The sequence below is a fragment of the Talpa europaea genome, assembly GCF_964194135.1.
Source record: "Talpa europaea genome assembly, chromosome: 4".
Taxonomy (NCBI): Eukaryota; Metazoa; Chordata; class Mammalia; order Eulipotyphla; family Talpidae; genus Talpa; species Talpa europaea.
The window spans coordinates 127,632,472-127,646,309 of record NC_140070.1 but is presented as its reverse complement, the minus strand read 5'-3'; the positions used below and the strand labels follow the sequence as shown (position 1 = coordinate 127,646,309).

At 38.7% G+C, this 13,838-nt stretch overlaps 1 protein-coding gene across 1 annotated transcript in view; it reads right to left on the bottom strand.

The window, feature by feature from the left end:
• The window catches only part of LOC311170359 (multidrug resistance-associated protein 1-like), a gene marked incomplete at both ends in the record, with an annotated part of 110,365 nt that overhangs the window by 77,216 nt on the left and 19,311 nt on the right, over window positions 1-13,838 (bottom strand). Inside the window, 1 exon segment of the mRNA XM_084232725.1 lies at window positions 11,763-11,879. Coding sequence (XP_084088851.1) covers window positions 11,763-11,879 — 117 coding nt within the window.

The following is a 13,838-nucleotide window of genomic DNA, read 5'->3' as shown; positions in this document are numbered from 1 at the left end:
ATATTTGTATGATATGTCAAATTTTCTTTATCCATTTAGCCACAAACAGTTGAGAGCTACAATCTGCTCATATTACTACAAAAAGTATACAATTATTTGTGATTTTTGTTATGATTCCAAAATTTGTATACACGAGTTAGCAAAAAAAAACCCAAGCAAATATTTTCTAAAGAATTTCTTAAATCCTCACTGCATTTTTCTAAATGAATTTAATATGCATTAATTAACCACCTCTTTGTGCTAAGCATTATGGTAGGTACTAGAAACCTACTCTGTCATTTTTGTCCTCATTGGATTAAACACCGTGTCCCACTGAAACAAGAAGGATTAAGTATACAATAACAAACAAACAAAATGTCAAAAGTACAGTGCTATGAAGAAAATGAACAAGATGCAGTGTTAGAGAATAATGAGTCAACATATGCACCACTATGCAGATTACTTGGGGTAGACTCCCAGATTATATAATACGATGAGTAATTTTTTTTTATGATGAGTAAATTATAACCAGCAAAAGAATAACTGAAAGAATGGTCTCACTCATAGCAGGAATCTAGAAAACTTAAATAAGGGACCAGGAAAATGAATATAAGAAAGTGAAAATCAAAATCAACAAAAAACTATGAACCAGAGACACTTTTTGGGGGGTGGGGGGCGGGAGGGGAAGGATTGGGGTCAGAATGGGGCGTTTGCAATTGTATGGGGGAATATAAAATAAAATTTAATATTAAAAAAAAAGAATAACTGAAAGAAACTTTCAGGTAAGGCAATACTGGGGGAAGAGTATAAACATTTCTTTTTGTGTTTGTTTTTTCGTATTGTTGTGATACAAATTACTGCCCACGTCCACAAATCTGCCCACTTGTCGGTATTATTAAACCTGCAGCAGAACTGTATTCTTTATTCTTCCATCTATCTTTCCTCACCATCATCTATATCATTATTTGGTTTCCATGGGAACATTTAAAGGGTAAAGTCCACATTTAACTTATGTAAACAAATTTTGATCACATCATAGCCCAAGTTTGTGTAAGTGCTTCTGTCTGTATATTCTGCCTATAATGCATATAAAATTAATGCATATAAAATACATTGAATAATGTAGAATGTTAGAACAGAGACATGAGGATTTCAGATCAAAACTGAATAATGAATATTTACAGTGCACTTATTATGTGTCAGATGGTGTACTAAGCTATTTACATTTACTATCTAATTTAAGTCCACACAACCAACTCAGATTTGAAGAGATTCAGAAAAGTTAGATATGTATGCAAAGAAATTTTAGAAATATATTAATTGATGTAGTTTGTTTCTATTTATGTAGGTACAACAGTGGTATAACTAAAGCTTTGTCTCAGGTCTTGAAGAGCTCTCTAAACAATCATAAATTAAAACATTTAATAGATAAGAAAACATCATTTTGTAATGTAATCATTAGCTTTTTCTAAACTAGTGAGCCATAAAATAATGGTAAAAGTCTGTGCAATCATTTAGGTCCAATGAATTACAATGTTGTAAAGCAGCAGATGGCAGAATTCCGTCAACGATTAAGGTTTGCAAATCTCAAAAAAAGTCATTTCAAAACAAGGCTGATGTCTCTTAAATGGCTAGCGATGGAAACAATAAAATGGAAAAAGAGGTCATAATAGATTGTGTACAATTTCTTCCTCTTTTCCTGAATTATTCCCTCCTAGACCAATATTCTTCTATTAGAAGTGCCATCAATCTTTATTAAGAAAAGGTGGTGGTTATGACACAATAATGTAGTCGTTATCTTCCCATTAACATTAACAAGATGAATTTATAGGCTAAGGATGAGCTATAGAAGGAAAAGCCTTATTAATTTGGCTTTTAAAATGACACATTAATGAACAGAGAGAAGTCAGAAAAGATTTAGATTCTACAAAGACCACCAAAGCAATTATCTAGCCTTAATCATAGTAGATTACTACCAAAATTTAAAGTTTCTCCCCCAATGATTTTTTAACTGGCAGCTAATGTAAGAATTCAAGAATTTTTTCCCAAACTTAATGTAAAATGGAATAGAAAGTAAAATTATGTATTATTTAATGTATTAAATGATCACTGTAATAGCTGAAACTAAAGTTCATATTATTTTAAATGTAAGTATCAAATATACTTGCTTTCACATTTGTAAATAGTAATAAATTGAGGAAAGTAACTGAATTATTTATCTTCCAATTTTATGAATTAAAAAAGCATACAAAAAGAGAAAATCTTATGAGAAAGAAAAAAAATCAACTAAAATTCATTCCCCATGATGGCAACTGGTGCGCCTTAAGTTTGTCTATACGTACCATCATTATACTTAATTATGTTCTTGTCAAGATTACATTTATTGTTTTCTTTTTCAAGTAACAAAAACATTTTCTTTTGCTAAATTTTCTCCACCGTTACATTAAAATAACTACCTAACAATCTATATTGCTAATGTAGCATAAATTAATAAGTTGTAACATTGTTTCTTCAAATTTTAGATTATTTAAAAATTGTTATTATCAGGCCTCCCTGGTGGTGCAAGGGATTAAGGCTCAGCACTATCAAGCTATCTACAGCCACTGCAGTATGAGTTCCATCCCAACCAGGAAGCTGACCCACGTGGCACAGCAGACCTCTCCTGTCTCACCTGCTGCTCCCCTCAGTAGCGTATTTCTGACAATTCACCTGTTCTGTTCCTCACTCTTGTCTCTTGTGAATCTTCTCACCCTCACACCTGTGGCCTGCACCCAGTTATTGTATGCATAAATAAATAATAAAAATTAATCTTGGGCCTCCCCAGTGGCACAGCGGGTTGAGCGCAGTGCTGTGAAGCTGTCCTTAGCCTCTACAGCACAGGTTCGATTCCCAGCCAGCCAGGGAGATTCCCACATGGTGCAACAGACCTCTCCTGTCTCACCCACTGTTCCCCTTAGCAGTGTATTTCTGTCCTTCTGCCTGTTCTGGTCCCTGCTCTGTTTTTGGTGAATCCTCTCACACTCCCTCACCTCTGGCTTGTAACCCAGGGCTTGTATAAATAAATGAATCTTTAAAAAATAAAAAATAAAAATAAAAAATAAATCTTAAAAAAAATAAGAAATAAATGAATAGTTACTATCTCCCAATACCCAGGTATAAGCTTTTCATGTAGAAAATGTTTTGATCTACTGCTTTTAATTGAAGTGAATTACCAAGAATTTTTAGCCTATCAAAGAATAAAAGGTATTTAGATGCAGTAGTTACAAAACACTCAAATCTTTTTTTCTTTTATTGAGGTATCATTGATTTATAACATTTTTAACCAGCAAATTTTAGAATTATTTAGTTGAATTTAAAAATAAGTAAGGGGCCTCCCCGGTGGCGCAGCGGTTGAGCGTTGGGTTGCGAAGCTGCCCGCGGCCTCTGCGGCACCGGTTCGATCCCTGGCTGCTCCCCGGCCACAGGAGGAGGGTCCCACATGGCGCGCAGACCTCTCCTGCCGCCCGCTGCTCCCCTCAGCAGTGTACTTGGGTCCTTCTGCCTGCTCTGCTCCCTGCTCTGGCTCTGGTGAATTCTCTCACCCTCCCGCGCTTCTGACTGTACCCAGTGCGTGTATAAACAAAAACAAACAAACAAATAAATAAATAAATAAAACATGCCTCGATTAAAAAAAAATTTTTTTTAAAAAAATTAAAAAATAAAAAAAAAAAATAAGTAAGTCAGGTACTGATGGTTTTAAGTATATATGTTAACTTCAGGAATGTTTACTCCTTTCACTATAATCAAAGTCAAATTGTTAAGGCATTATTGTTAGCTTCTCAATATAATGAAAATGCAACAATTTCCATAAGTAAGTATTGGAGAGGGCCTCCCTGGTGACGCAGCGGTTGAGTGCTGGGTTGCGAAGCTGCCCGCAGCCTCTGCAGCGCTGGTTTGATCCCTGGCTGCTCCCCGGCCACTGGAGGAGGGTCCCACATGGCGCACAGACCTCTCCTGCCGCCCGCTGCTCCCCTCAGCAGTGTACTTCAGTCCTTCTGCCTGCTCTGCTCCCCGCTCTGGCTCTGGTGAATTCTCTCACCCTCCCATGCTTCTGACTGTACCCAGTGCTTGTATAAATAAATTAAATAAATAATTAAAAACAAAAAAAGTGTTGGAGAGACTCCTTCCACTGCCCCGGTAAAAGTCAGCTGGAACACACTTTCATATCTAGAACAAGCCCATGTGATAATGTAGCTACAGAATCGACTGTCATTTATTAACTTGGATACCTTATTTGCAATAAAAGGATGTGCATTGTAAATGTTTATTACATTTAAGCACAAAATTTGCAACTAAGCTCTTAACTATAAAGAATATAAATATTGTTATATTGAACCAGAATGTCATTCATAAAAAACAGAGGAAATTAATCCTGACTAATGAATTAAATCCTGATTTAATTGAAATCCATTAAAATTTAATTAAATATACCCTGAGTGTCATTGCTATTTAAATAGAAGATAATAACATTGCATTTTATAAAGTTGATTTGCATAAAATATTTAAATCAGAAAAAAGCACAAATTTACCCTAAATGAATGATTCAATTATAAAGCAAAATGTTAATAATTTAACATGTGTTTACAACATCTACACTTGTTAAAATATAACAACTATTACTAGCATTTATTTAGCACTTCCCATATGCCAGACATGTTCTAACAGCTTTATTTGTACTCATGTTATTTCAGAGTAAACCTCTGAGGAAGATGTCATAAATATCCTCATCTATAGTTGTAGAAACTGAGGCAAAGAAAGAATCTCAACTGTGTTCCAGATCTTACTGAGTAAGTGTTTGAACCTAGGTTGTTTGTTTTTAGAGCCTGAGCTTTCAACCATTTTTGTTGTTCAAAAACAATGAAATCCTTTATATATTATAACTTTAATTTTCTTACCAAGTGCTTTTGATTATTTATAGCTTTATAAATTTAAATTGAAGCTCTTTTCAATATCGTGACTATTTGTTTCAGTGATAGGAGAATTCCTATAAATGATCAAAACAGATGTAGCAAATACTCTTGTTTTGGACCAGAGTCTAAGCGTAGTATAGATTAAAAACAGCAATATGACTTTTCAATAAAAAGCATGAGATATGATTCCAAAGTATTTATTGTATTAAAATATAAAAAATATTTAAGGTATTTATTGCCTTTCTGCACCCAACCTATTCTGATTTTGCTTCAAGAATATTTTAAGATTGTTATGCATCAACAAAGGTGTTAAGATTTTGGTTTGACCTTTGCTCTTTCTACACCATAAGTTAAGCAAGCAATCACTTCCAAATTCTTTACAGAGGCAGAGATCCATCCATCTAACATCTCATTTGCTGTCTTTGTTTAAGGCAAAGGATGTCTGGCAGTGGGAGCAAATGAAGTCTTGGATCAGTTAGTAGGAACCCCAAGTCAAGTATGCACGTTACTTGGGCGCCATCTGCTGGACACTTATATGACTAATTTGCTTTAGACAACAATACTGAGATCACTGGAGAACTCGGGAATTCCAGATATATTTGCACTTATATCTGGAAGTCCCTTGAGTAGTAACTACCTATTTCCTCTAGCGATTCAAAATTATTGTCCAACCAGGGCATTCACCACCTTCTTTGCCTGTTGATTTATAGCCATTGGGCGCTGCAAGTAGCTGGGTGTTAGGCTCAATTTTCAGTTTTATGGAATCATATTACTTTATCCCTTCATGAAGAACTCCTCCCTTGGGAACCAAAATTAGTAGCACCACAAATTCTGAGAGCCATTGAGTCTTGAACATAAGTACTCAGTTCTGCCAATGTAATGTGAAAGTAGTAGTGGACAAATAGTGTGACTATCTTAGTAAAATAAAAGTTAATTTGAAATAGGCAAGCTTGTGCCCTATGATTCATAGTTTATCAATCACTGATACATATGATTTAAACATTTACAACTTTCAATAACTTTTTTTAAAGACCTAGTATAAGTTCCGTTGTCCTATTTAGTGCTCTTATTGGTATGACAGTGGATGGAATGATGTATTAATGGATGGATGGATGGATGATAGTCAAATTTAACAGTAGCATGTTTCATTCTTCTACCCCTTCATAGGCTTATATATCTACTGCTTTTTCTTATGTATAAATTTGTATAAAATCTCTCACTATAATTGTGAAATTTGCCTATTTCTTCTTATGTCTCTAGAAATTTTTTGCTTTATAAATTTTGAGGGTATGGTATTAGGTACATAGAATTTAGATTGATATCAAATTAATAAATAGAATTATTTTTTTCAAGTACTCTCCTTATCATATTGATACCGGAATTGTCAGGCCTAGTCTCCCAGCCTGGATCGGATTTCAGGCTGCAGGGCAGCGCTGAGCCCCAGCCGCTAGACCCCCACGGGTTGGTGTCTCACGAAGCCTCAGCAGGAACTTCGCAGACGCTCAGGCAAGCAAGCGAGAAGAGGCAGGTTTGTTTAGAAGAAAAAGTTTATTGAGGAGAAAAAGAGCAGAAATAAAGTGGGACTCCCAGGCCAGGGAACCAGGCCTGGGAGGGGCAAGGAAGCCAAAGTGGAATTGTGTTTCAGGGAATATATACCTTTTTTCCCTCATTATTCTAAAACTTCACCAGTCTCTTTGTGATTGGTTAGTTCTCGGCTGTCTCACTTAAATTGCTACTGAGTGAGGGATCTTCACATTCCTTATCTAACAGCTTTGTCTTTCCCCATTTGTTGCATCTTTAAATTTTGGCCCAGTCCTCTGGATGGACATCCCTGCATTGAAGTTAAACAGCTGCCCTTCTAATGTGTCCATAAATTAAACCACTCTCCATTTCTCCAATCTCCGCCTCCCTTTACCACCTGAAGGAAACCAGGACCAGCATTAACAATGTTGTCCTTGGTCCTGGCATGTTTGTTTTTCCTAATGGAATTGGTTATATTTCTTTGGTTGTCCTTATCTCTGAAGCCTCCCTAAATTCTTCAGAGGTCCCCTCCTGCACTGTCCCTAAAACTGCCTAATAACCCTAGCTTGCCCTGTCTCAATATGTAATAATGTTGCTTATAAATCTCTTTTCTTATATTAAAAAATTATGCCAGTTTTTTTCTCTTTTTGTTTCATGCTATATAATTTTCCATTCTGTTATTTCCAACATTTCAGAATCCTTTTCTATTAGTTATGTTATTGTAAATAGCTCATAGTTGGACTTTAAAACATAACTAGTCTGAGAATCACATTAATCTGGAACTTTTATATTCCATGTAATTATTGATATATTTGCATTTAGATATAACATCTTATTTTGTGCTTTTCATCTTTTGGATCCTATGTTTCCTCTAGTTTTCAGTCCCTCCTGAGCTGGGATTGCCTCAGCTGCAAAGAGCAGGCTGGCCCACAATCTCACCCTCCTGGGGGAAGCTTATAATAACTGACAGATTAAATTTGCAGTATAAAGACCAAGCTATTTCTGCCCAAAATAGGATACCTCTGCATGATGGAACAGCAGCCTCCATCCAGACTTCTCCCTCTGTCCATCACCATTCACCGCTCACCGCTCCTCTCTTCATGGCTGTTAATTCTCTTTTTTTTTTTTTATTTTATTTTTTTTTATAGAGGCATGCTTTATTTATTTGTTTGCTGGTTTGTTTGTTTGTTTTGTTTATACATGCACTGGGTACAGTCAGAAGTGCGGGAGGGTGAGAGAATTCACCAGAGCCAGAGCAGGGAGCAGAGCAGGCAGAAGGACCGAAGTACACTGCTGAGGGGAGCAGCGGGCAGCAGGAGAGGTCTGCGCGCCATGTGGGACCCTCCTCCGGTGGCCGGGGAGCAGCTGGGGATCGAACCGGCGCTGCAGAGGCCGCGGGCAGCTTCGCAACCCAGCGCTCAACCGCTGCGCCACCGGGGAGGCCCCATGGCTGTTAATTCTAAGGGGACTTTCTTTTTTTTTTTTATCTTGTGGAAGAACTAGGGTGTAGGCCAGAGGTGGGATGAGGTAAGAGTATTGACCAGAGATAGAGTAGGGAGTAGAACACGGGGATCTACTGAAACACACTGCTAAGCAGAGCAGTGGCGGGACAAGACAGGTCTGCTGCTCCATGTGGGTCAGCTCCCTGGTCAGGGATCAAACTCGTGCTGCAGAGGCTGCAGATAGCTTCATAGTGCTGATGCTTAACCCCTTGCTCCACCAGGGAGGCCCTCAAGCTTGTATCTTTGAGAGAGCCAGGTTTGGGGTCTTGTGGTGACTCTTTCCAAATTTTCTACTCTTAACCTCCATGACACACACACACATTCACACCCATACACACACAGAGGTCTTTACTGGCATAGCTGACTGTACTGATGTTCTGGACATAAAACCAGGCTGATGTGACTAAATCATTTGAAATTGAATATTACACTTTTCTAAATCCAGTCTTATGCTATTTTGGTCAGTGGTTTTCTTTTGCTCTTCTTAATGTTTTACTCAGTTTATCTTCTTTACCCTACATCATCTTGTTCTGTACTCACATGTTTGTTGCTTGTTTTCCTGCTAACCATTGCCCTCCAGTGGCCCCGTCAGGTATTTTCCTAAACAAACACTTCCCTATCCTGTAACTTGGCTATTAAGAACAATTCCTTTTTAAGTATTTCAATTGTAATAGACTAAACCAGTTTTCCACACAAGTTATATATATTTGTGTGTGTGTGTGATTTGTATATGTATGTGTGTGTACATATGTGTATATATATTTGTAATTTTTTTAAGTTCTTAAGGAATCAGTGAAGAAGATGTTAAGCATTTATTTCACTTGCTTTGCAAAAACCTGATTTCTCTTTAAAAAAAATCTGTCAATGAACAATATCAATTAAAAATATCTTCCATGAGGGTGAGTCACTTGGCCACATTTCAGAGTGGTTCATCCTGTTTTGCACAGAAGAAATCACTGAAATTAGAAGTTTTAAAGGAGCTACTCTGAATTTAATTTTTTCTTTTTTGTTTTATTTACCATTACTGACAACTGACTTTTAAGACCTCACTGTAAAATTCAGTGGACTGAAATAATGTTTTTCATTCTAAATGATGACAGAGGCTGAGTGAAAAATTTGGAAAGGAGGCATTGCAAGACCAGAAACTGGAGGTCAAGGTAAAGATGATTAACATTGAAAGGGAACTGCTAAGAAAAGGAAATATTTCCCAGTTAAAGTCTTAGACCTGGAAATGTAAAGTAAATAACAAGTTGGCTTCCTTAATAAGCATATCTAAACAAGGTCTGGCAGCCTGCTAGGCTGATTGATCTCCCAGGCCATCCTCCAAGATCTATATCCTTCCCCTTTTCCTGTGTCAAGAATTTGTATGCTAACTAACCAACTTTGTCAATGTAAAGTGGTTATGGATAAAAGAGACTCTTTGTCTCTAGACCAGGGCTCAGACCTTACGGGCCTACCCAGGTCTGAGGCCTCATGCATGGGTAATAACGCTTCTCCTGGCCTCACCTTTTCTGAAGTACTGCTTGTTCTTCCCCAGCCTGAGTAAAAGGCTAGAATTTATTTCTGCAACAACATCATTCTAGAAGTGTTATAGGGCAGCCCCGATATTGAACGGGTTGCCTGGCTGTGGGTCCTCACCCACGCGCTTAAAAGGGACTTATTAATACTCCACTACAGGCACACACAAAAGGTTAATAAAAGGTTTATTTACAAGGGAAAAGGAAATAAGGAAAATGTACAACTCAGGGAGAAAATAGGGAAATAAAGTCTTTAATGCATGCTACCCGATCCGCCGACCTGGAAACCCAAAGTCACTCTCAGAACTGGCAGAGAGCCAAAATGGGGGACCCCTGCCCCAAAGCCCACGTGTCTGGCTTTATACCAACTTGGCTGCTTAACCCCACCCTCAGGTCCCAGCCACCTTCCCTTTGGTGGTTATGTAACAGGGTGGTCTCCCTGTCCTGTAACAGTGATGGGATTTGGAGTTCCCAGTGTCTTTGGCTTTGGCCTGGGGTGGGGGTGGAGTCCACAAAGCCTGTATGGAATTAGCTTTAGGACATCCTTTTCCCCCTAACAGAATCAGGTATATAAATAAAAAATCCTTAGCACCAACTGCTATGGCAAGTTATCAGGTATAGGAAACATTCCCAAAGCAGATCAGAGTGGGGGATATGTAGATTGAGGCTATTGTAAACAATCTCTAGTCCTTACAAATGGACCTAGCCACACCCTAGAAGCAATTAATATAACAATAGATTTCAAACCCACAAAGGAATGAGCCCCTCCCAAAAAGAATACTGCATCAGTATAATTACCGCTCTGGCAAGATGCAGCCCTCCCTGCCTACCTGTCACCTCACAGGCCCTTTTTCTCCTTTTCATAATACAATAAACCTGCCCCTTTAGATAGAACTAAAGGTCTCTGCCTCATGAGGAAACTCACTGTGTACTGATGAAAGGGAAACTCTAGTGAATGTTTTCTTTTACCCCATGCACCCTGTTCTCTGAAGCCCATACCTCTCCAAAACGACAGCAATGAGAACTCAGAAAACCTATACAGACACTTGTATGATTTAAAAAATATCTTTTTTAGAATGCTGACTGTATGATTCCCAAGATATAAATCACTAAGTTTCCCTTAAGAGAATCTAGAGAGAACAACTTATTTTCTGGAACAAAGCTAAAACTTCAGTTTTTCTATTTTTCAAAATAATAAACTGCTTCAAATATCTGCAGTTCAGGCACAGTTGAGGCACGTGTGCATAAGGGACTGCATTCAAGAGTCGGCTCAGGGGTGGAGTCACAAAGATCAGGATGAGATAGATGTTTTTAATGAAAAGCCTAGTAGGGGAAAGGGTCAATGAGATTTATCGATCTGTTCTAAGATATACTGAGTGCCCTTGAGTTTGTATCGTTGGCTAGAAATGTAATGTCCAAAGTTCTTGAATTAAATGTGCCAGAGTGAAGTTTGATTTTGCCTAATTTGTAGTTCAATGACTCTTATTTCCTACTGGATTTGATAAATTCACATCCAAAAAAAAAAAAATCCCAAAACCTGTTAGTGTTATAGAACAGGGAGAGGGGCAGCCCAAACCCCACAAACCTGCCTATTCTAAATGGGTTCTGCCATCCGTCACATCAACACAAAACATAGGAGACTTTAATGGGAAGGAACTTTAATTAGGAAATAATACAGATAAGGCAGAGTCTAGTTTCTAAATGAAGCACCCAAAGTTACCCGTACCCTCGTGGGTAAAAGTCCATCCAAATGGGATTGGCCCAGAGCAAGGCCCCAAAGCCTGCCACAAGTCTAAAGCATCTTCCAGTGGGGACCCACAGAAAAGGGCCAGAAACAACCAGACAAGCCCGAAAGGAAAAGAGCAAAATCAACATCAAGATAAAAGCTGCCATTGTCACCTCCCCACGGGTCTCACCCACATCTGTGTCACCCAGTCCACGACCAAAAGACAAGCGCAGTTTCTTCACGTGTCTCTAGGCTCCACGCGCTTCCTCCAGGTCTCCTGGCTCCATCCTGCTTCCTTCCTGTCTCTTCTGCAGCTTCTCCTCTTCCTGCTAAGCTCCACCCTCCCTTGGGTGGGGCAGGGAACCTCCCCCTTTCCTGGGGACCACCCTGTTACATTAGGACATAGACTGAGGGGGACCCTACGATCCCCAAACTTGCATACTCTAAAGGGGTCCAGCATCCATGCACACAAAGACAAAGAAAACTTAGTGTGAAAGACCTTTAATAGACTGTGTGCATAGAGAAAGAAGAAAGGATAATAGTTTCCCAATAAAACACCCAAAGTTACCCATCCTCTAAAGAAAGTTTGACCTGAGGTGGGATTGGTAAGGCCTGAAAGCTGCCCCAAGTTGAAGTCACCTTCTGCCTGGAACCACCAGAAAGGGGTAAAAAGGGCCAGGCAAGTCTGAGACAAAAGGAGCAAAATCAAAGTGCAAATCAAGTTAAAGGCTGCCATTGTCACCTTGCCACAGGTCTCTCACCAGGGTAGGGGAAGAAAGGATGTCAGTTATGGGGAGTAATGATGGAAGCACAATAAGCAAAGGTATCACTGCTGGGTGGATTTAAGTTTTACTTTCTCCACTGGAAAGGTTAAGGAGACTAGGTCTTCCTGGTACAAAGATGGAGACACCCTGACAGAGGAAATTCCCCTTTGCATATGCAAATGTCTTCAATAAAAGACAATCCCTACCCAATCCTCAGAGCTTCTTCTAATGAAATAAACCTTTTGCCAAAAAACATAGTTTGGATTGGCAGATTTATTCTTCCCTACATCATCAAACCTTGTCTTTAAGGAAGGGCTTATGGTTGAAACTCTAGAGGATTCCTATGGTTACAGATCAGAATGAGGAGCACCCCGGAACCCCCAAACCTGTCTACTCTCAATAGGTTCTGCCACCTGCCACATCAAGACAAAACATACTGTAGCGCATAAGACCTTCAACAGAAAACACCTTGAGTAAAATTAATGCACAATAGAGCAGAGAAAGAATATACTTTCCAAAGCAAGCGCCCAATGTTACCCATCCTCCCATGGGTAAATGTCCAGCCAAACAGGGTTGGCCCAATGCAGGGCAGCTGAGGCCCAGAAGCTTTACACAAGTCTAAGGCACCTTCTGGTGGGGACCTATAGGAAAGAGGTAGAAGGGGCTTGGCAGATCTGGAAGGAAAAAAGCAAACTCAAAATTAAAATAAAGGCTGCCATTGTAAACTTCCCCACATGTCTCTCACCCATGGCTATTTCAAGGGTCTCCCTCCATGTCCCCCAAGTCCTTGGTGTCAGTCCAAGGCTGAGCAAGCATGGCTCATCTTATGTGTCTCTGCCCCAAGAGCCTCCTCCAGTCTCCTCCTTCCTCCATCTCTCTCCGCTTCTCCTGCTTGCTCTCTCAATTATTTCCAATCTCTTTTCTAGCTCCCCCTCCCTGCCCAGCTCCTCCTGTCCTTAGGGTGGGGCAGGGAACATAAGTTCTTATTCTGTTCTTTGAAAGTACAACAGTTTGCCCTTATAGTTCTTAGGGAGATTGATTTCCTCAGCCTTCCTTTGACATCTTCTATGAAGGATCAGTGAATCTGTAAAAGATTCAATATTCATAACAGCCATCTATCTTCTCAGAAAACTCTAGGATAAAAATATTACAGTCTCAGAAACTGGAAAGATGTAATTTTTCTCTTCTATTTCTCATTGCAAAAATGAATTTTGTAAGGCATTTGAGACATTGTTTATCCATGGTAACAAAAGAGATGAGTCAAAATATCAGTGCTGTTGTTGCATAGAGAAAATGGTAATAGATGAAGGGTGATCTCTTGAATACTTGAATGATTTAGTCACGTTTCTACATTACCACTGTGTTCTGGGTTATTCTGACAGTTGCCTTTGATTTAAGAAGAATTTTAACTCACTTTCCTGCTTGTCATGTTGCAGCAATTTATTCCTCACAATCTGACTGTGCTATTTAGGTAATGGGTCAAAACTTATGAAAATAAAATATTATCTCTTTTCCTAATCATGTGAAAATACTAGGGGTGAAACATATTAAAATTCATTCTTGCACAGATAACTTGAATTGGAGAATTGTATCAATTATCTGATTCAATGGATAACTACAGGCACGTAGATATGGAAAAGAGAGCATAGCTATAGCATATTCTTGTGTTGATGTTTAGAACTATTAAAAGGTTCTGCTGTGTTGAGTGTGTTCTCATTGTTATGGAACAGAGGTTTGTTAAGTGTTTGCTTTGAGAAAAAACAAATCCATTTCCATGCACCCTCTTGTGATTACAAATAGAACTCTTGCAATAAATGTGGCATGTTAGAAAAATCTTTTGTTTTTCAAAGATTTATTTTTATTTATACTTACAAGAACTG